General features: G+C 42.2%; 1 protein-coding gene across 3 annotated transcripts in view; it reads right to left on the minus strand.

The window, feature by feature from the left end:
- The window catches only part of mtrr (5-methyltetrahydrofolate-homocysteine methyltransferase reductase), a 119,241-nt gene that overhangs the window by 33,128 nt on the left and 63,395 nt on the right, over positions 1 to 22,718 (minus strand). For all 3 annotated transcript variants that reach the window (XM_078538734.1, XM_078538733.1, XM_078538732.1), the window contains exons 10-12: positions 20,822 to 20,864; positions 15,384 to 15,579; positions 13,080 to 13,198 (exon numbers count right to left, since the gene is read on the minus strand). In XM_078538734.1, the coding sequence (XP_078394860.1) occupies positions 13,080 to 13,198; positions 15,384 to 15,579; positions 20,822 to 20,864 (358 nt within the window). The remainder of the gene's footprint in view (positions 1 to 13,079; positions 13,199 to 15,383; positions 15,580 to 20,821; positions 20,865 to 22,718) is intronic.

Here is a 22,718-nt window from a genome sequence, read left to right on the forward strand (position 1 = left end):
ACAAAAGCATCCACATCCACAATGTATGCTTCATTCCCCTGAAAAATTTTCTTAAATTATCAAACATGACCATCCCTTTACAAACCTATGGATTATTTCTAATCACTCCATGCCCTATAAGTATCATTTTATTGCTAGTTATGAGTTGAAGATTTCTACTTGTGCCCTCATCTGCCCACATGCCTAGAATCATAGAATGACACAATACAGAAGGAGACCATGCAACCCATTGTGCCTGTGCCAGTTCTTTGATAAAGTTATCTACTTGGTCCCATTCTCTAGCCGTTTCCCCACTGCCCTACAACTTTCTTCCCCTTCAAGCATTTCATATTCAGACACTTTTTCCATCTATTAAATGGGGGTGGGGGCTGGGGGCACCACTGGTTGGGGAATGCAGCAACAGAAATCACCAGCCAGGATCTCTAATAATTTTTCTATTCTGATGCAAAGCTCATCAGTTAATAGTTACCTCCTTTATTCCTTTCTCTTTTTGAACATGTGCCATGTCTGTCAGTCCCTTTGACACAGCCTGTCTCTAGCGAATCCGGAAAAAAGTTATTTTCCATGTCACTTCTGCAATAATCTCCTTCAGCATTCTGATCCTGAACACATGAATTTTAGTACAATTTGGGGTGAAATTGGTCTTCATTAGTAGAATGAAACGGGCTCATGGTGAATTGGCAGCCAGTTTACATCATGCCCGTTTTACTTTACCAAAGTCAATGTTCGTGGTGAAGACCAGTTTCTTGGGAAGGGGTAGAGGGGAGGGTGGAAATTAGGTTTGTTCACTATTAACTTCTTTGAATACGTAGCCTTCCGACAAAAGCTCAGAAAATTTGACTAGTAAAGTTTCACTGATGAAATAAACAGCATGAAACAATCCCAACAGAAGTCAATTTTTGGCATTTGTATGGCTGCAAGATGGTAAACCACATGAGGTTTGCCTCTCTGCCCCCATTCTACTTAAACTGAATCTTTATATCATGCAGCATCTCATTTGCCAGTCTTACTATAGCAGAGTTGAAAGAAATGGATAAAACAATAAATATCCATTGTGCCACAACATTCAAGCCATGTTACCTTACAGAAAAATTTAGATACCTATTTCACTATTGCTTTATCTTTTATCCCAGAAATTGCAACATTGAAATCTCATAGTAGTGATAACCAATCTGCTATCTATACAGTAGACACAAAATATTAGCTGACCATGGCCTAAAGGTGCATTCAAACTTTGCCTCCCTTATCATAGTAAGGAACTATATTAGAGACATAGGGCAGGATTTTGAGTTCGGCATGCAGGCGTGGTCAGCAGGCCTGGGAGCAGTCAGGAAATGGGCCACCGCCTGCGATTTCACATTGGCTGGCCAATTAACAGCCAGCCTGTGTGAAAGGCGCACTGAAAGGGGGACAGTGTAAAAGAGAACAAAAGGGAAGGTGAGTGATAAAATGGGAGACAGAACAGATTAAGTAAACTGGTGATGCATGGCCACAGAGAGTGATAATGGGACAAGTAAAGAAATAAAAGACGTGTCTAGAGGAAGAGTGAATGGAAAAAGGTCATCTGAAAGCAAAAATGAGAAAGAACATACAAATTAGGAGAAGTAGGCAGTTTGGTCTCCTGCCAATGGGTCTGAAAAAATCCAGAAAATTCTAAAATCCAGAAACAAGGAGTGAAATGAAAACCAGCCAAGGAAAAAACGGAGGGAGAGATTACTGTCCAAAATTGTTGAACTAAGTGTTGAGTTCAGAAGGCTGGAAAGTGCCAAATCAGAAACTGAGATTACTATTTCTTGTGCTTCCATTGAGCTTCACTGGAACACAGCAAGAGGCCAAGGACAGAAAGTCAGAGTGGGAGCAAAGTGGAGAATTAAAATGACAGGCGACTAGAAGCCCACCCTCTCCCTCAAAACCTAACTTTTCCCAACTCTGATGAATGGTCATGGACCTGAAACATTAACTCTTTCTCTGATGCTGCCTGGCCCACTGAGCATTTCCAGCATTTACTGTTTTTAAAAACTGAAATAAAGTTTTGTGCATGCTTCAGCATCCACCAGCCCATGGGCTAGATTTTACACTCCCCCGCCGACAGCACTGAAGGCAGGTGGTGGGGGGGGGGGGGGGGGGGGGGGGGGGGTGTTCTAAAATCCAGCGCTTGGGTCTTCCCGTCACCTGCCTGAGGCCTGTATGAAATTTTATAGGGTGCAGTGGAGGGGTCAGGTAGGTAGCTCGCCCACCCTTAGGCCTCACCCCGCCCTCCACTGCTACTTTACCCACAGAATGGGGAGGCCACACCAAGCGGGCAGTCCGGCAGCTTTAGCTACGCAGGTTGGTGTCAGGAAAGGGCGGGGGTACCTCATGCATAAGAGACGCCACGCGCCACCCACCCCCTCCCCCCAAGATCACATTCCCCTTTGCCCTCCCTCCTGACCTCTCAAACCTGCCCCCCACCCTGCCACCATTCCTCTCATTGGGGCCTGCCAGCCTGAAACAGCAAAATCAACCCCCACCCAACTTATATTAGTGACTGGCTCCAGCGACGATCTCCATTGGGGACTGCCTGGCGCTGCTGGCCATCAGGTTGGCTGGCAGCTCCCTGAGGCAGGACTTCCTGTCCCTGAGGGGCAGAAATCCCACCTCCAGCCTATTAACAGCCAATGGCCTATAAAATCCAGCTCAACGTTTCTTTCAATTTTCACCTTTTTTTACACCTCATCATCGACCAGTTAAAACTGATTTTTCTCCTGCTTACTTAACCTGTATTTGAAATGCAAACAGTTCCTGGATTCACAAAATCCCATCAATCTGCATAACAACTGAGGCCACCACTGCCCAAGCACAAAGTCTTCAACAATCAAACCTTTAATAACAACTACCAATGATATAAGTATTCCATACTTTCCTGAATTAAGAAAACTCTGCAGTGAATTTACTAAGGACATGGGAATGTTAATCTCAAATGTGACCATTTTCTCAATTAGGTTTCTGGCAGCTGCAGCTCAATATTTTTCTAAATTTAAATTGTGCACCCCTCACTCAGTTAGATAGATTCCCAAATCTAAATCTTCAGGATAGTCTTCGAATGAGCCCATGGCTTGACACATTACAGAACATTCTGGAGTACAGCTATCTCTTGTTTAGCATTCTTAATTTGTTTCTTAAAAAATGGCATGCTAAATGAAAACATGCTAAAGGAAAAATCACTTTCCTGTGAGAAAACATAAGGATGGGTTACATTCCTGACTTGTAACTTTTTACGTTAAAAACCTATTGACTGCCTCGAACCTAACTGGCTCCAAAGTCATCCTCCTACTTGCTACTCCAACTAACTTTCCATACTATAGTATAGCAATTCATTATTCTTACTAACTTGATATTCTTTCTATTCTTCCTTGCTACTACCCACCTCCTGCCACCCTCTTGCTCCCTCCCACTGCTTCCCTCCTTCCCATTTGCTCCTTGCCCCTCCTGACCCCCTCACTCTCTCCCCCACTTGTCGCCCCCTTGCTTCCTCCCACTCACCAACCCCTCACTGCCCATGAATGAGTGAGTGAGAAGCAGACAGGGGGCCAGGAAAGGGGAGCAGTGAGTGGGAGGGAATGGGGGGTGTGGTTGGGAGGAGGCAGCGAGTGAAGCGGTGGTGTGTTTAAAAAATAGATTGAACATGCACAATTACAATGCAGCTCTTGGCAGATGCTCAGCAACTGCTCTAAAAGGAAAATAGAGGCAGCGCTATTCAGGGAAGTTCTGTTATTTACAAACTACACTAAAGCAAAAACATGCTATTAGAACGTGCTTTAAACAGGGATATCCATATACTGATAAGGGCCAGTTAGGCTAGTTATAATAGCACATGGATATTTGGGAGTGTGTATGTCTGGATAAATGTTCAGGATTGAATATAAACAGTCACACTAATAGGTTAGCTTTTGTAGTCGAGTAGAAGCATCACACTGGTCTTATTGGTAGTTTGCGTTAATTGTCTAATTGTAGAACGAGTTGAACAAAAGTTGCATGGCTTTCCAGAACCAGTAATCACAAGAAAAACCTCAAGACTCCATATTTTGGGGGATAGCGGCTTCCCATTTGTTTTGTAAGTGTTTCCAGAGATCATCAAATATGACAGTCACATTTCTTGTATCCTCATCAGGTATAATATCAAGGTAGTTGAGATTTGGATTGCTCTTCATTGTATGAATTAAAACAAAATAAAAATCAGTTAAGTCCTAATGTACAGTCATACAGAGAAGCCGCTAAGAAATAATACTGATGATACAGTATTATTAAAAGCTGAAATATAGCCTTTCTCGTACCATAAGAATGTTTCCTGATTCCCACCAAGTGTTTCGATTCCCTCTCCCAATTTTTAATCCAGTTTTCAAAGGTCCAAAATGAATTTCAAAAAAATCCCAGAACAACGTTTCAAAAATAAAACTGAAAACACAACCATAAAACTATGAAGAATTTTAATTATAGGCACCAATAACCACATGCCATGTTGGTCAGCGTTTGTTATGGTCTGTTTTTGCAATGCTATGGATATCGGAAACTACAAACAACTGGAGTCATGTGTTTCTTTTAAAGAGAGAGATTTTTCTTAAGAGATGTATATGGAAAAACATTGGCTTACATTTAGCGTATTCAATCAAAACTATAAAAAGGGGCATTGCTGTCTAGTTTTAATCATTTTGGCATGAATTAAATCCAAAATTTTAAATACCGGCATGTTACAGGAATTATGGTATTTCCAAAGCAAGAGAAAACAGCTTCTTAACCATGGGATTTAAAACACTGAAAGATACTAAGTCATTATGCCCTTTCCTTTGCTCAATGCATTTACCAACAGTTCGCTTTTATCGCTCAATTTATGCTTCAGATGTTCTTTATGCCATATCTCAAATTCCTCCCATCAAGGGTGCATTTATCCTACAACTGCAGCTTCAGTGCTAAGTGGTTTCATTTTACACCGATAATCCAGAAATACTACAAATGCAGCCTAAATCTGGAATTAAGACCTCATCTGGAACGAAAGTGAAGTGAAGCAGAGCAGACTCCCCAGAGGTAGCATTCTCACCCTGCTTCACTCCAGTATGAGGGCAGGCCGGAATTCCAGATTTATATTACATAAATTTAGCATTAGAAACCACTTTGTACCAATGATAATTTTGTAATTTAAATACACACTAAGCCGCCCATTTTTCTTTTACTTTTTGATGATCTTCCATAGTATAGCCCAGGTGGACTTAAACTTTGGTGTCCTAACTGATTCCCAGCTTAACTTCTGATCCCATAATCCTCTCCTATTACCAATATTATCTAGTTCCACCTGCATCTGCCACCTCAGCTCTTTTGCTGTTGAAACCTTCATTCCTACCTTTGCCACCTTTAGACTCTCCTGGCTCCAATCCTGTATAAAACAGCTAATTAAAAATTCTAAAATAAAGCAAAATACTGTAGATACTGGAAATCTGAAATCAAGAGAGAAAATGTGGGAAAACTCGCCAGATCTGGCAGCATCTGAGGAAAGAGAAACAAAGCTAACGTTTCGAGTCGAATATGATTCTTCTTCGGAACCAAATTAAAAATTCTGCTGCTCTATCTTACCCCACACCAAGTCCAGTTTGACTATTTATCCCTCCTCTCACTGACCAACCTACATTGGTTCCCTAGTTCCCAGTTGGCCCGAAATATATTTTTAAAAATCATGTTTAAATCTCATGACCTTGCCCCTCCCCATCTTCCCTATCGATACCCAACTCTTCTCTCAAACTCTATTCCTCTGCCTCCAGCCTCTTCTGCATCCCTTCATGCTTCTTTCTCACCACTGGGGATCATAACTTCAGACACCTAGCCCCAGTCTAGGATACTCTTCCTAAACCCCACTCCTATTCCTCCAAGGTCATCTTTAAATCTCATCTCTTTCAAAATCCATTCCAACATCTCCCTTTTTGGGTTGTTTCTCTATATTGAAGGCCCTATATAAATACTAGTTGTCTTATCAATCACAACTCCACATACAGACTAAGGCTGGTCTAGGGAGTACTCTAGTGGTGGGAGAGAAAGAGTGCATGTAATTCAAATAAACAGGGTGAAGCAAAGGCGTTGGGAGGCTCAAAAATTGAGAATATTTCTGGAAAACCATAAAAGACATCACAACCAACTGACAGCATTTGTTATGGCTGATGAAGTACAGAATTACGAAGTCCAAATAAAAAGCTATGGCATGTAGACCTTTACTGCAAGGGAGTTGGAGTGAAAGAATAGTTTTGCTACAATCGTACAGGGCTTTGGTGAGGCCATACTTGGAGTACTGTGCACAGTTTTGATCTCCATATTTAAAGGAAGGAAATACTTTTATTGGAGACAGTACACTAAAGCTTCACTAGATTGGTCCCTGGGATGAAAGGGTTATCTTATGATGACAGGCTAAGTAAATTAGGTCTATACTCAATGGAATTAGAAGAATGACACAGGTGATCTCATTGAAAATTTGAGATTTTGAAGCGGACTTGCTTGACAAGGTAGACACAAAGATTGTTTCCCTGGCTGGGGAATCCAGAACGGGGCAGAGTCTCAGGATAAGGGACTGTTCATATAGGACTGAGATGAGGAGAAATTTCTCCACTCAAATAGTTATGAATCTTCGGAATTCTCCGCCCCAGAAAGGTTGTGAATGCTCTGCATTGACTACATTTAATGCTGATAAAGACAGATTTTGATCTCTTAGGGAATCAAGGGATATGGGGAGTAGGTGGGAAAGTGGAACTGAAGCCCAAGATCAGCCATGATCATATTGAATGGCGGAGCAGGCTCGACAGGCCATATGGGCTACTCCTGCTCCTTTTTCTTATATTCTTAGCTACAGACAGGAATCTGCAAATACACGTAGCACCCCAGCAACTTGTCCCGTTTCCTTGTAGCACAGTCAGAACATCAGCAATTAGGTATTTCCAAAAAGGGTTTCCCATTGCAGCAGCATAGCACAGCACCATTCACATAGGTCAGCATTCCTAGCAAGAACATGCAGTCACATTTCAGGGCTGATCTGACTGTTACAATGCCAGTTCAATGCTTAAGATTACTGCAGGCATCATTACAGTTCATGGGACAACTCTGCATCTGCATCTCTGCTGACCCACAAACAGATCAGCCATGATCTTAAATGAATGGAGGAGCAGGCTCAAGGAGCCGAATAGCCTAATTTTGCTCCTATTTTGTATGTTCGTAAGGAAGGTCATTGATGAAGCAACTGAAGATGGTTGGGCCGAGGACACTACCCTGAGGAACTCCCGCAGCGATGTCCTAGAACTGAGATGATTGACCTCCAACAACCACAACAACCTTCCTTTGTGCTAGGTATGACTCCAGCAAGCGGAGAGTTTTCCCCGGTTCCCATTGACTCCAGTTTTGCTCGGGCTCCTTGATGCCACACCCTGTCAAATGCAGCCTTGATCTTAAGGGCAGTCACTCCCACCTCTGGAGTTCAGCTGCTTTGTCCATGTTTGAACCAAGGCTGTAATGAGTCAGGAGCCGAGTAATCGTGGCGGAACCCAAACTGAGCATCAGTGAGCAGTTTATTTCTAAGCAAGTGTCATTTGATAGCACTGTTGATGACCCCTTCCATCACTTTATGATGATCGAGAGTAGACTGATGGGACAGTAATTGGCCCATCCTATTGAATGGCAGCGCAGCATCAAGGGGCCGAATGGTCTACACCTGCTCCTATTTCTGATATTCTTATGCCGATATTTGGATCACAGCTGTAATAAGGTCTGGGACTGAATGGTACTGGCACAACCCAAACAGAGTATTGGTGAGCAGGTAATCAGACAGTAAGTGCTGCTTGATAGCAGTGTTAATGACACTCTCCATCACTTTGCTGACAATGCAGACTACATTGATGGGGCAGTAATTGGCCATATTGGATTTGTCCAGCTTTTAGTAGCTTCTCCAGATTGGCAAATTTTAGGTAAGCCTGTGCTGCTCCTGGCATGCTCGTCTACACTCCTTATTGAACCAAAGAACCACCATAGAATGTTTATGGCAATGAAGGAGACCATTTTACCTAACACGCCTGTGCTGGCTGAAAAAAATCTACCATTCTAATCTCACTTTCCACCTCCTGGTACAAAGCACTGTAGGTTACAGCACTTCAAGAGCACATCCGGATTTTTTTTTAAATGAAAGTAGGATTTCTGCCTTTACAACCCTGACAGGCAGTGAGTTTCAAACCCCACCATCCTCTGGATGAAAAAATTCAACTCCTGGTGAGGGAAATAGGTCCTTCCTACTGATTCTACCTGGGTCCTCAATTAAAACTCCCCTTGGCCTCCTTTGATTCAAATAAAACAACCCCAGCCAATCCAACCTTTTCTCATAGTTAAAAATCCCAGCAATACCTTCATAAATCTCCTCTGTATCCTCACTAGTGTGATCACATTCTTCCTGTAATACAGTGACCAGAGCTGTTCATAGTACTCTAGCTGTGGTACAACTAGTATTTTATGCAAAACAAAAACAGAATTACCTGGAAAAACTCAGCAGGTCTGGCAGCATCGGCGGAGAAGAAAAGAGTTGACGTTTCGAGTCCTCATGACCCTTCGGCAGAACTGAGTAAAGTTAGGAGAGGGGTGAAATATAAGCTGGTTTAAGGTGGGGGGTGGGGTGGGGGGAGAGAAGTTTGGGGGGGGGGGTGGTAGTAGGGACAAGCGAGCAGTGATAGGAGCAGATAGTCAAAAGATGTCACAGACAAAGGAACAAAGACGTGTTAAAGGTGGTGATATTATCTAAGAGAATGTGCTAATTAAGAATGGGGAATGAAGCCGGACAGGTGGCTGAGGTGGTGGTGGGGGAGCATTTTAGTGATAGCGACCACAACATGGTACAATTTAAGCTTGTTATGGACAAAGAAATAGACAAGTTGCAAAAAAATGTTTTGGATTGGGGGAGAGCAGATTTTAGTAAAAAAAGGCAGGATCTGGCCAAGGTAGACTGGGAACAGATACTTGTGGGGAAATCTACAGAGGAGCAGTGGGGGGGCGTTCAAAAAGGAAATGGGGAGGGTACAGGCTCAACATGTTCCCTCTAGGGTGATCGGAAGGAGTTAACAAGCCCAGAGAACCATGGATGACCAGAGATATTCAGGATACGATGAGAAGGAAAAGAGAGGCTTTTAGCAGGTACAAGGGAAGCAAATCAGCAGAGGCATTAGTGGAGTACAGACAGTGCAGGGTGGAGCTTAAGAAAGTAATTAGGAGAGCAAAGAGGGGATATGAGAAAGCTCTGGCTGGTAAAAGTAGGGAAAATCCCAAGATTTTCTATAAGTATATCAATGGGAAGAGGATAACCAGGGAAAGAGTAGGGCCCATAAGGGACCAAGGGGGCAATCTATGGGTGGAGCCAGAGGACATCAGGAGAGTGTTGAACGAATACTTTGCATCCGTCTTCACCCAAGAGAATGAGGATGAAGGTATTGAATTCGGGGAGAGAGACTGCGAGGTTCTTGAGCAAACTGATATCGGGAGTGACAAGGTATTGGAGGTGTTGGCAGGCTTAAAAGTGGACAAATCTCCAGGTCTGGATGATTTGTGTCCCAGACTGCTGAGGGAGGAAGGAAGGAGATCGCAGGTGCTCTGACCCAAACTTTTAAACTCTCTCTGGCCACGGGGGAGGTGCCAGAGGACTGGAGAACAGCTAATGTGGTTCCACTATTTAAGAAGGGTTGTAGAGATAAGCCAGGGAACTACAGGCCAGTGAGTCTCACGTCAGTGGTAGAGAAACTATTGGAGAAAATTCTGAAGGAGAGAATCTATCTCCACTTGCAGAGGCAAGGTTTGATCAGGGATAGTCAGCATGGCTTTGGCAGAGGGGGGGGGGTCATGCCTAACAAATTTAATTGAATATTTTGAGGTGGTGACCAGGTGTGTAGATGAGGGTAGTGCAGTTGATGTAGTTTATATGGATTTCAGCAAAGCCTTTGACAAGGTCCCACGTGGGAGACTTATAAAGAAGGCATATGCACATGGGATACTGGGTAATTTGATAAGATGGATTCAAAATTGGCTTAGTTGTAGGAGTCAGAGGGTGATGACAGAAGGATGCTTTAGTGACTGGAAGCCAGTGTCCAGTGGCATACCACAGGGATCTGTGGTGGGTCCCCTATTATTCATCAGTTATATAAATGACATAGGTGACTATGTGGGGGGTAGGATTGGTAAGTTTGCAGATGACACAAAGACTGGCCAGGTGGTTAACAGTGAGGTTGAGTGTCTTGGGCTACAGGAAGATATAGGCGGGATGGTCAAATGGGCAGATAAGTGGCAGTTGGAATTTAACCCTGAGGTGATACACTTTGGAATGAGTAATTTGACAAGGAAGTATTCAATGAACGGCATGACATTAGGAAGTTCTGAGGAACAAAGGGACCTTGGTGTGTGTGTCCACAGATCTCTGAAGGCGGAGGGGCATGTTAGTGAGGTGGTGAAAAAGGCATATGGGACACTTGCCTTTATCAATTGAGGCATACAAAAGTAGGGAGGTCATGTTGGAGTTGTGTAGAACCTTGGTGAAGCCACAGCTGGAGTACTGCGTGCAGTTCTGGTCGCCACATTATAGGAAGGATGTGATTGCACTGGAGGGAGTGCAGAGGAAATTCACCAGGATGTTGCCTGGGATGAAACATTTAAGTTATGAAGAGAGGTTAGATAGACTTGGGTTGTTTTAGTTGGAGCAAAGAAGACTGAGGGGCGACCTGATCGAGGTGTACAAGATTGTAAGAAGCATGGACAGGGTGGAAAGGGAGCAGCTGTTCCCCTTAGTTGAAGGGTCAGTCACGAGGGGACATAAGTTCAATGTTTGGTGGGGTGGAGGGGGTGTGAGGAAAAACTTTTTACCCAGAGGGCGGTGACAGTCTGGAATGCGCTGCCTGAGAAGGTGGTGGAGGCGGGTTGCCTCACATCCTTTAAAAAGTACCTGGATGAGCACTTGGCATGTCATAACATTCAAGGCTATGGGCCAAGTGCTGGTAAATGGGATTAGGTAGGTAGGTCAGGTGTTTCTCACATGTCGGTGCAGACTCGATGGGCCGAAGGGCCTCTTCTGCACTGAGATTCTGTGGTTTCACCTTCCAAACCCACAACTACTACCATCTAGAAGGACTAAGGCAGCAGCTAGATGGGTACACCACCACCTAGAATTTCCCCTCCAAGTCACTCACCATCCTGACTTGGAAATTTATCACTATTCCTTCACTGTCGCTGGGTCAAAATCCTGGAACTCCCTCCGTAACAGCACTGTGGGTGCATCTGCACCACATGAACTGCAGCAGTTCAAGAAGGCAGCTCACCACCACTTTCTCAAGGGCAACTAGGTATGGGCAATAAATGCCCAACCAACAAAGCCCACATCCCGTGAATGAATAAAAAAAATCTAATTTGAGAGAATGCTTAGATTTGGCACCTAGATGAACACTAGTCCTCATGACTTTTAGTTTTTCCTTAAAGTGAAATGAGTACTCCTTGAAACAGGTCTCTGAGACTGCATATAGTTATTAAGAGACTTTCTCAATACACAATATCAGTTATATTGGTAGAGAAATACAACATTGAGTAAAATCTGAATACCAATACTACACAATGCCTGAATTTGAAAGTGGCCCATTAGCTATTTATTATGGACTAAATACTAAAATTTTTGTACAATACTGCAAAACCCTATCTCCCTCCCACTAAATGAAACAATAAAACAATGGGCTTCAGAGTAAAATAGAAGTTGAGATCAAAGCTCTTCAAATCTGTTGCTCTTCAATACCCTTACTATGCAAGACAGTGCAGCTGCTTGAAACTTCCACTATAGTCTGATAATATCACCACAGGAAATGCCACAGGGGAGAGAGACAGGCCACTGGTGTACAATTAATATTTATGAACTTCTATCTGCATTTATCTCATTTCATTATTTCATTGCAAGATGCAATTTCTATGTCCTAATTGAGTCATAAAACAGCATATTTCATAGTGGACTCTTATCATCGATCTACATAAGGAAAATAAGCCGCAACAGAATTTGAACAACAAACTATCGTGCTTTCCAAACAGGCAAAGTCTTCGCATTACAAAAGGTCATCAGGATTCTGGTCGAATTCTCCCCAAAAGGGGAGCCAAGGGAGATTTTTTCACGCGCACACAGAATCATGATCTGGAATGCCTGAAAAGGACAGTATAAGCAAATTCAACAACTTTCAAAAAGAAATGGGATAATACTTGAAGGGGAAAAAAAAAATCACAGGGCTATCAGCAGGGGAGTGGGACCAATTAGGTGGCTCTTTAAGTCCGCAGAGCACAATGGACTGAACGTCCTCCTATGCTGTGCAATTCAATGCTTCCATAATAACAGTGAGCATTGTCTTCTGGCATATAAACTATTTTCATTTACTTTCTCTTAATGTTTTTGTTTTTACTTTCCCTCTCTTTCTCACACTAGCTTTGCCAGCAGTAACTCCCCATCCCGCCCAAACCCCATCACTACCCTCCAATTTGCTGCAGCTACTGACAATGTTCATTGCATTTCTGCTGGGACAATTAAAGGATGGAAGGATGGCATCAACTGGCAGATGCACAGACACTTGAAATGCAAACAAAAGATTATTTACTCATCCTCTCCTCCCTGCTGAATGCTTTGCTCCTTCATACCACTGAGATATCTTTGCAGTCATCCCTCTTCTTCCACTAAGATAGTTTTTCTGCCTCTGCTATCTTTGTCCCCATACCCCATCCAACTCCTTTTCCCACCTTTTCCTGTGCCCCTCTACCTTTGTCTCCTACCCCTCTCCTTCCCCTGCCCAGCCAATGTTAGCCTACTTAACCTCCATCCTCTAACTCTTCTTGATCCAATTACTGCTTTCTGTATGCAACACCACAGCAGACTGACTTTTTTAAGCAAAAGAAAAACAACCCCTGGTCTTTCCTTCACCTTAAAGTATCAATCTCTAAAATTCAATCAAAAATATAACACACTTAAATACACACTTTGTTTTTAAAGGTTTCAGAGTTCGTACTGACATTAAGAGCAGGTCACATACCGGTGCTGTAGGAAACCTATGAAGGGAGCGATGCCAGTTCCAGGACCCACCATGATAATAGGAGCTGCAGCATCTGTGGGTAGACGGAATAATGTGTTTTGCCGGCTGAAAATAGAAATCTGCAGAAGAAAATTTATTCAATAGTTAAGATCATTGAGTTCAATGCCAGAATTTTAAATAACAAGATTTTCTTCCACAAAAAATTCTTTCAAAAACAGTGGGTCGGATTTTGGAAGGAGTGGGGGAAATGGGAACTAAGACGGGCGACCCTCAATTTCTTCCTGCCTGTCAGCATGTCGGTTTGCTGGCAGGTACCTACCTTGGTGCCATTACTGAAGAGACTGGATGGAGTGGAGGGTAGCCAATTATGCCCCTTAAAGAGGCTATCAAGGCCATGGTGCAGATACCGACTGTAATTTTCCAGTCAGCAGTCAGGGCTGATTCCCCACTGGGGCTGGATCCCAGCCAATGAATGGAGGCGGCCTCCCAGCATCGATCTCAGGGACTATTTCTCCTCCACAATAATGGCCTGGCAACAGTGGTCACTTTTAATTTTACCATTTTAAGAAGTCTTCAGAGGGTGCCTCTATCTTGACGTGCCCTCCCTTTCTCCTGCCTACATTGCAAGTTTCAATCCCTGATGGTGGGGCTGCCATTCTTCGAGTGCTGGAGGGCCTCCTACTGGCCCTCCAGTCTCAGGAGCCTGTCCACCATTCTTAATTGCATGGGGTTCCTGAAGGCAGCCAGCTCCAGGAAAATCATTTCCAGGGTCCCACTGCTGTTAGTTCTTGTTTCTGAACCCCGATTTCAGCCGAGCATCAGGATCAGAGCCCTGGAATGAAAATCTAGCCCAGCATGTTTGTCCTTTTTAAATCTTTTCCTGAATGTGTTGACTTTGCACCTTGTTATGGTTCCATCAGCATTAGGTAATCCTAGATTCAAATCTCTGTTACAGTACATTATCCCAGAATATTAACAAAATAAGTTAAACATGCAGTACAATTTTTGGAAATAACTTATTTTTGGATTACTCAATGTTCTGTAATAAATCCACTGCAACATGTGTTGCTGCAGAGATAGGCGAGTATTCTAAGATGTATAACAATTGGTAATAGTATATCATATATGCCTGGATTTTATGGGGCGCCCAGGTCCCTGTCAATGCCCCCACCTTGCCCACCCGACTCCAGCCCCACCCTGACTAAAATGTCAGCATGGTTGGTTTTGGGGGGGGGGATGGGGGGGCCTTCCACTTTTCTGACAGCCGGCCTGTGACAATTTAACGCTGGGAGCAATATTAATTTCTTTAAGGTGCAACTTCTGCCCCTTTCTTAGGAGGAAGTCCCGCCTTCAAGAGCTGTTGACCAATCTAATTGGCTCTCTAGTCCCAGCAGCGCCACGGGGAGCCACTGCCGTAGCTACGAGCAGTCTCCACTGCTGAGGAGTCCAAGCCAACGCTGAAGTTCATGGTCAGGGGTCATGGCGAAAGGCTCAGTGGGGATGAATGTTGGCATCGGTTTAATAGGCTGGAGTAGGGCGGAAGGTTAATGGGGGATGCCTCTGATGGGCTGAGGGGGCCCCCAAAGGAGATACCGCTCCCCCCCAGCTTGTCCAATACTAGCCTGCACATCTAAAGCTGGCAGGTTTCCAACATGGACCTCCCCTCGTTGCAAGTAAAATACCAGAGAGGGCAGGTTGAGGTCATTAGTGGCCATTAATCCATTTAATGGCCCTAACATGCCTAAGGGCAGGCAGGCCATTGGTGTATCCCCGCTCCCTGTAAAATTTCAGACCGGTCGGGGTGTGTGTAGGTAGCGGGAAAACTCCTCTGGGCTTTACGTTCCGCACCCCCTCGCCCACAAATCGCACCCCTCCCCCCCCACCCCCGCACATCTAAGGAGCACGAAATGCAGCCCAGAGAATTTGCTGCTTAAGTAACGGAGGCTGACAGCTACATATATGCTAATGACTGAAGTCAATCACAACAAAATTTAATTGACATAGAACAATAATCATGGAACATGCACTCTTAAATCTTGGCTCCCCACTTTCATCACTGTTCTAGCTATAGTACCGCCTCAAACCCAACTTCAGGACACCTGCCGGTCTAAAGCAGTACTCTGCTGGTTGCAAGCCACATCCCAAACTAAAGATAAGGCCGGGTACAAGAGAAGGGCTGCAATCTCATTTCAAGGTTCTAAAGAGAAATCTAGTCCACAAGTACACCACTGTTAAAATGAGTCTGAATACAGTGCAACTGAGGTATGGCTTCACTTTTATAAAGTTTTATCACACAGCACATACCTGTGGAAGCGGAAACCCATTTGACATGCAGTCACCAATTGTAGCTATGCTTTCATAGCTATGAAGTATTGGTATAGCTTGTTCTGCCAGCCAACCTGTGCATACACCTCTCCGGGCAACAGGCTTCTCAGGAGAGGATGGGAATTCAACAATATTGAAAACAAAATGAAGTTTACCAGGATAATAGTCAGATGAACTGTAAAGAAATTTTAAAAATAAATTTTAATAATATCACTAGTATTTGTTCATGCCCACAATCACTCAATATTGTTGAAAAATACATTTTTTGTTGGAAAACGTCTTTTTTTCCATCAACACTCGAGTTCGATACTACCAAATGAATATTTGTCACACAATACTTATCATCTTGCCTCATTTTGCTAATTATTCATTTTCCACAAACATTTATTCACTTAAGTCAAGGAGACAAGATCCATTATAGTTGAACTTCACTATAATTAACCTCCTCAAGGAGTGACGTAAAAGACTGTTATATCATGATATTCACTGTAGCATGATTTGGTGACTTGCTGCTTTAAAAAAATTTAGAAAATACCAATTTTAACTGAATAGAAAACAGGGTACATACTATTCATGCTTTTAAGAACATAAGAAATAGGAACAGGAATAGACCATTCGGCCCCTCGAGCCTGCTCCACCATTCAATAAGATCAAGGCTGATCATCTTGTGTTTCAATTTCCACATTGCCATCTAACCCTGATAACCTTTGATTCCCTTGCCTAATAAGAATCTATCTACCTCTGCCTTAAAAATATTCAATGACCCCACTTCCACCACCTTCTGAGGCAGAGAGTTCCAAAGTCACACAACCCTCAGAAAAAAATTTTCATCATCTCTGCCCTAAAAGGGCATTCCCTAATTTTAAAACAGTGCCCCCTAGTTCTGGACTCACCCACAAGAGGAAACATCCTTTTGATGTCCACCTTGTCAAGGCCATTCAGAATCTTGTATATTTCAATCAAATCACCCCTCACTCTTCCAAACGCCAGTGGAAACAAGCCCAGTCCGTCCAACCTTTCCTCATATGACAACCCACTCATTCCAGGTATCAATCTAGTGAGCCTCCTCTGAAACGCCTCCAATGCATTTACATTATTCCTTAAATAAGGAGACCAAAACTGCACACAGTATTCGAGTGCGGTCTCACCAATGCCCTGTATAACTGAAGCATAACATCCTTACTTTCATGTTCAATTCCTCTCGTAATAAAGGATAGCATTCCATTAGCCTTCTTAATTACTTGCTGTACCTACATACTAACTTTTTGTGACTCATGCACTAGAACACCTAGATCCATCTGTACCTCAGAATTATGCAGCCGTTCTCCATTTACGTAATACTCTGCTTTTTTGTTCTTCCTACCAAGGTGAACAACTTCACATTTTCCCATATTAAACTTCATTTGCCAGATCTTATCCCATTTACTCAATCTATCCATATCCATCTGCAACCTCATGTCCTCTTCACAACATACTTTCCCACCTATCTTCGTGTCATCTGCAAATTTAGCTACCATGTCTTCACCCCCCTCATCTAAGTCATTGATGTAAACTGTGAAAAGTTGAGGTACAGGCCCCTGTGGGACTCCACTTGTCACACCCTGCCAATCCGAAAAAGACCCATTTATGCATACTCTGTTTTCTGCCAGCCAGCCAATCTTCTATCCATGGTAATATGTTACACCCTACACCATGCATTTTTAGTTTCCGTAATAACCTTTGATGTTTTCTCATTGCATGTTATGATCCAAAAGGATCCTTAGTCCTAGGCAATGGCTATGAAGTTCTGCATAGTTGCGATTGCCTTTGTGAACTCATCCAGTGAAGGGGCAACTGGTTGTGTCTTCCACACCCTCAGTCTCCCCTACTCAATGACACCAATTCATTAATGTCCTCATCGCTCATAATTGCACGTGTCGGGGCTTGGTTCTCTTCAAATTCCATTCACTTTGATTTTGTTTCTGACAGACAACACAACCCCTTCTTCTGGTCATTATTTTCTCCAGTCCATCCAGAATATCAAAACAGATTATGAAACATGTTCTTGATACCTGCTCCTATGTTTTGTATTTGAAGTACGTGGTTTGCACAATGTCCACCTGAATTTATTTTTTTACTGCTGACAATACACTTGACCATCTCCTTCAGCAGGAACGTCCTGTACTTTGAATTGAAGCACTGAATATCATCCTGATCCCCAGTTGCTAGAGAACACATTGCATATGAATGTACATACTTATGAACAAATGAACTAGGAGCAGGAGTAGGCCACTCAGACCTTCAAGCCTGCTCCGCTATTCAGTAAGATCATGGCTGATCTGATTATAGCCTCCCGCCTACCCCCATAACCTTTCGCCTCCTTGTTAATCAAGAATCTATCTAGCTCTGCTTTAAAAATATTCAAAGGCCCTGCTTCCACAGCCTTTTGAGGAAGTGAGTTCCAAAGATTCCCTCGAGAGAAAAAAAATTCTCTTCATCTCTATCCTAAATGAGCGACTCTTTATTTTTTTTTAAACCATGACCTCTAGTTCTAGATTCTCCCACAAGAGGAAGCATCCTCTCGACACCAATTCTGTCAAGACCCCTCAAGATCTTAAGGGTTTCAATCAAGTCGCCTCTTACTCTTCTAAACTCCAGTGGATACAAGCCTAACCTGTCCAACCTTTTCTCTTAAGACAACCCACCCATTCCTGGTATTAGTCTACTAAACCTTCTCTGAACTGTTTCTAACGAATTTACATCTTTCCTTAACAGGTAGACAGTACTCCAGATGTGGTCTCAGCAGTGCCCTGTTCAACTGAAATGTAACCTTTCTACTTTTGCATTCAACTCCCCTCACAATAAACAATAACATTCTATTAGCTTCCTAATTACCTGCTGTACCTGCATACTAGCCTTTTGTGAGTCATGCACTAGGATACCCAGACCCCTCTGCATCTCAGAGCTCTGAAATCTCTTACCATTTAGATAATATGCTTCTTTTTTTATTCTTCCAGCCAAAATTGACAATTTCACATTTGCCCACCTGAGGAGGAGTGGGGGGGTGGGGGAGAATTGGCTATGGAAAGGAGCCAATAGTTACTTTCGGGTCATTGACTTCCTAATAAGCAGGGACATTTTTAATGAAACTCCTCCTCAGCTCTGTTTTAAATGGGAAAAAAGTATGAAACTGTGCCCCCTAATTCTAGATTCCATCAGCATTCTCTCTGTCAAGCCCCCTCAGAATCTTATATGTTTCAAGAAGATCACCTCTCATTGTTCTAAACTCCAATGAGTATAGGCTCAACTTTTCCTCTTAAGAAAACCCCTTTCATCCCAGGAAAAGCCTCGTGAATTTCTCTGAACTACTCCAATGCAAGTATGTCCCTCCTTAAGTAAGCTGACCAAAACTGTGTGTGATCTCACCAATGCCATGTACAATTGTGATAGCCTTCCCTACTTTTATACTCTATCTCCCTTGCAATGGAGGCCGACATTCTATTTGCCTTCTTAATTACTTGCTATGGCTGTATGCTGACTTTTTATGATTCACGTACAAGAACATCCAAGTTCCTCTGTACTGCAGCATTCTGCAGTCTTTCGCCAAATAAATAATATTCTGTTTTTCTATTTTTCCTGCCAAAATGGACAAGTTCACATTTTCCCACATTAAACTTCATCCTGCAAATTTTTTGCCCACTCACTCAACCCATCTATATCCCTTTGTATTCTCTTTATGTCATTCTCACAACTTGCTTTCTTACCTAACTGTGTACTGGCAGAAAATCTGGCTACAATGCAGTCGGTCACTCATCCAGGTTATTAAAATAGATCTTAAATAGTTGAGGCCCCAGCACTGATCTCTGTGGCACTCCGCTAGCCACAGTTTGGTAACCTGAAAATGACCCATTTATCCAGACTCTGTTTCCTGTTAGTTAGCCAGTCGTCTATCCATGCTAATATATCACCACTAACACCATAAGCTCTTAACTAGTGTAGTAAACTTTTATGTGGCCTTTTGGAAATCCAAATACACTACATCTGCTTGCTCTTTATCCACCCTACTTGTTTCATCCTTGAAGAACTCTTTGTCAAACGTGATTTCACTTTCATAAAAGTTGACTCTTCCCGATTGTTCCATGATTTTATAAATGTCCTACTATTACCTGTTTAATAATGGATTTTTGCATTATCATATTGTTGTTTGTGGAAAAGAAAAACCATGCATATGAGAGTCCTGATTCTTGAATAACAAACCCCTCAGGTTCTAAAAGGTTTCAATCTGGCCACCTCTTAACTCTTCTAAACTCTAATGGATACAAGCCTAGCCAATCCAACCTTTCCTCATAAGACAACCTGCCCATTCCTGGTATTAGCCTAGTAAACCTTCTCTGAACTGCTTCAATGCATTTAGATCTTTGCTTAAATAAGGAGACCAATGTTGTACACAGTACTCCAGATGTGGTCTCACCAGTGCCCTGTACAACTGAAGCTTAACATCAAATTACTGAAGATGTGGGAAATCTGGAATAAAAACGGAAGATGCTAGAAGTGTTCAGCAGGCCAGGCAGCAGCTGTGGAGAGAGAAAGAGTTAACATTTCGGGTTGTTTACCCATTGTCAGAATTGGAAAAGGTTAGAGATGGAACAGGTTTTAAGCAAGTACAGGTGTTAGCTGGCCTATAGTTTCCTGCTTTTTGTCTCCCTCCTTTCTTGAATAGAAGTGTTACATTTGCAGTTTTCCATTCCACTGGGACCTTTCCAGGATATAGGGAATTTGGGAAAATTACAACCAATGCATCTATCTCTACAGCCACTTCTTTTCGACCCTTGGTAGGATGCAGGCCATCAGGGGGCTTGTTCACCTTATGGGGGAGGTGATGGCATAGTGGTATTGTTGCTGGACTAGTAATCCAGAGACCCAGGGTAATGCTCTGGGGACCTGGGTTTGAATCCCACCTTGACAGATGGTGAAATTTAACTTCAATAAAAATCTGGAATTAAAAACTAATTAAACTGTCTAATGATGACCATGAAATAATCCATCTGGTTCACTAATGTCCTTTAGCTGTCCTTACCTGGTCTGGCCTACATGCGACACCAGACCCACAGCAATTTAGTTGACTCTTAAATGCCCTCTGAACAAGGGCAATTAGGGATGGGCAATAAATGTTGGCCCAGCCAGTGACGCACACATCCCATGAACGAATGAAAACAAGCCCCATTAATATTCCCATTACTTTTTCTCTAGTGATAACGATTGTTCTAAGTTCCTCCCTCTCTTTTGCCTCGTGATTTTCTACTATTCTTGGGATGATTTTTGTGTCGTCTACTATGAGACAGATACAAAATACTTGTTCAAAACCTCTGCCATTTCCTCCTTTATGACGTCTAATACCAACATTCATCTCCTTCAACAAATACAATATAAAATATTACCTTGCCGCTGAATAGGATCTAACTTGCAGTTTTGGTAAATGTTCTGAAAGAGAAGAGATTTTAGAAAATACAAGCTATGATTGGGAAAATGTAGTGTAAGTTTGATCTTTTTGTGTTATACTTGTAGGCAAATTAATATAAAAACTGGCTTTAAAGGCGTATTTTTGTTGTAAACTGCAGTTTTGGCCATTTGTTAGAGTGAAGCCTCAAGCAAGTCAAATCATGGATGATCTTGGAAAATAGCAAATTAACCACGTTATCAAATAAAGCTTTTAAGTATATAAAAAAAAACATTAAAACAGTGAAACCAAACTGAAACTTTGCATTCATTGTATTTCATGGCCAAAGCATTATTGGGATCAACTGTCTTAAACAGGAGATCTGCTTAAACTGAAATATAACGGTCCTCATGCTCTGAACCAATTAAACCTCATCTTACACGTAGGCTGCAACTGCAACCTTCATAATTAAAACAGATGTATTTTGAATACACTTGCAAACAGAAAACTCCAGCCGGGGGTGGCGGGGGAAGGGCCTTGTAGCAGTGCAACTAGATGTATAGGGGAGTGACACAAAAACTAGTAACTGAGAAGGAATGGATGAAGGGTTGGTTAAAAGCATAGGTTGAGGAAATGGGAAGAAAGACCTTCCTAAACCATGAATTATTTACCAACCCGAAAGTCCCCGAGTGTCAATGTCATTCCTCACAACTAATAGTTGAGGGAGATTTAGTGCATGAATTAGTGAGGATGTAATAAGACTGATCATGAGGTGCTCTGGTCATATCCTACTCGCAAATGGCAAATTTCATTAGCCATTGAGTGTGCAAATTTAAGAAATAACTTGAAAAGGACAGAAATATCTCATTGTTCCAATGCAAATGCCCTGTGAGATTACCAACTAAATGAAAATTTGATCTCAGTAACATTCAACTTTATTCAAAGAAAACTACCAATATATTGCACTTGATTGTCATTTTCAAACTATATAGCTATAACATGATTGCTATTGACCAAATTATGAACTTTTATAAATTCAATGTACATTTCTAAAAATACACAAATATTTCCTTCATACGCTGGAACAAAATAATCATGAAAATATTAAATAAAACATTGGTTAGATGGGTTTAGCACTCAGCAAAGAACTAACCAAAGCTAATGAGATCAGCCCTCATCAAAACAACCTACAGCTCTCAAAAGTGCCCAATAATTGATGTAATTACTAAGAAACAACTTATTGTTACTGCAATATTTTATACTAAGGAAGTAATTATTTTCAAAACTTATAAAAAAAGTCATTGTTCGCACTGAGGGGGGCAAAAGTCAGTTGCTCAAAACATCCAACACCTGTTTTTTTTTAAAAATTAAAATAAATAGTATGGGGTAGTTGAACTTGGGACATAATCTTCCAGGTTAGTAGAAAATAGATTTCACCTTTGCAAATTTACTTACTTTTTCAGGTTTTTTTTTAAATGAACAGGTGAGGACTTGAATAGGACTTATAGGACCGTGTACTTTGGGTGAGTTGGAGAATGGAGAATATTACCTTGCACTTTCCTACCTCTGTAAACTTCCCTGCCCTACAACCTCTGAGATCTCTGCCTTTCCTCAATTCAGAATTGTGTATCTCTTACATATATATCCTTCATGTTCAATCTTCCAGCTATGCCTTCAGCTGTCAAGACCCTAAGGTCTGGAATTCCTTCCCTGGATCTTTCTCTCTCTCTCCACTTTCAAGATGCTCCTTAAAAATGTATCTTTTTGAGCAAGCTTTTGGTTACCTCCGCCACTCTCCCCTTATGTGGTTAGGTAAGGAATTTTATTTGATAATGATCATAGGAAGCACCTTGGATGTTTTACTCTTTAAAAGGCAAGTTTTTATTTTATGTGCCATT

This window comes from Cetorhinus maximus, chromosome 3 (assembly GCF_964194155.1).
Source record: "Cetorhinus maximus chromosome 3, sCetMax3.hap1.1, whole genome shotgun sequence".
Classification (NCBI taxonomy): domain Eukaryota; kingdom Metazoa; phylum Chordata; class Chondrichthyes; order Lamniformes; family Cetorhinidae; genus Cetorhinus; species Cetorhinus maximus.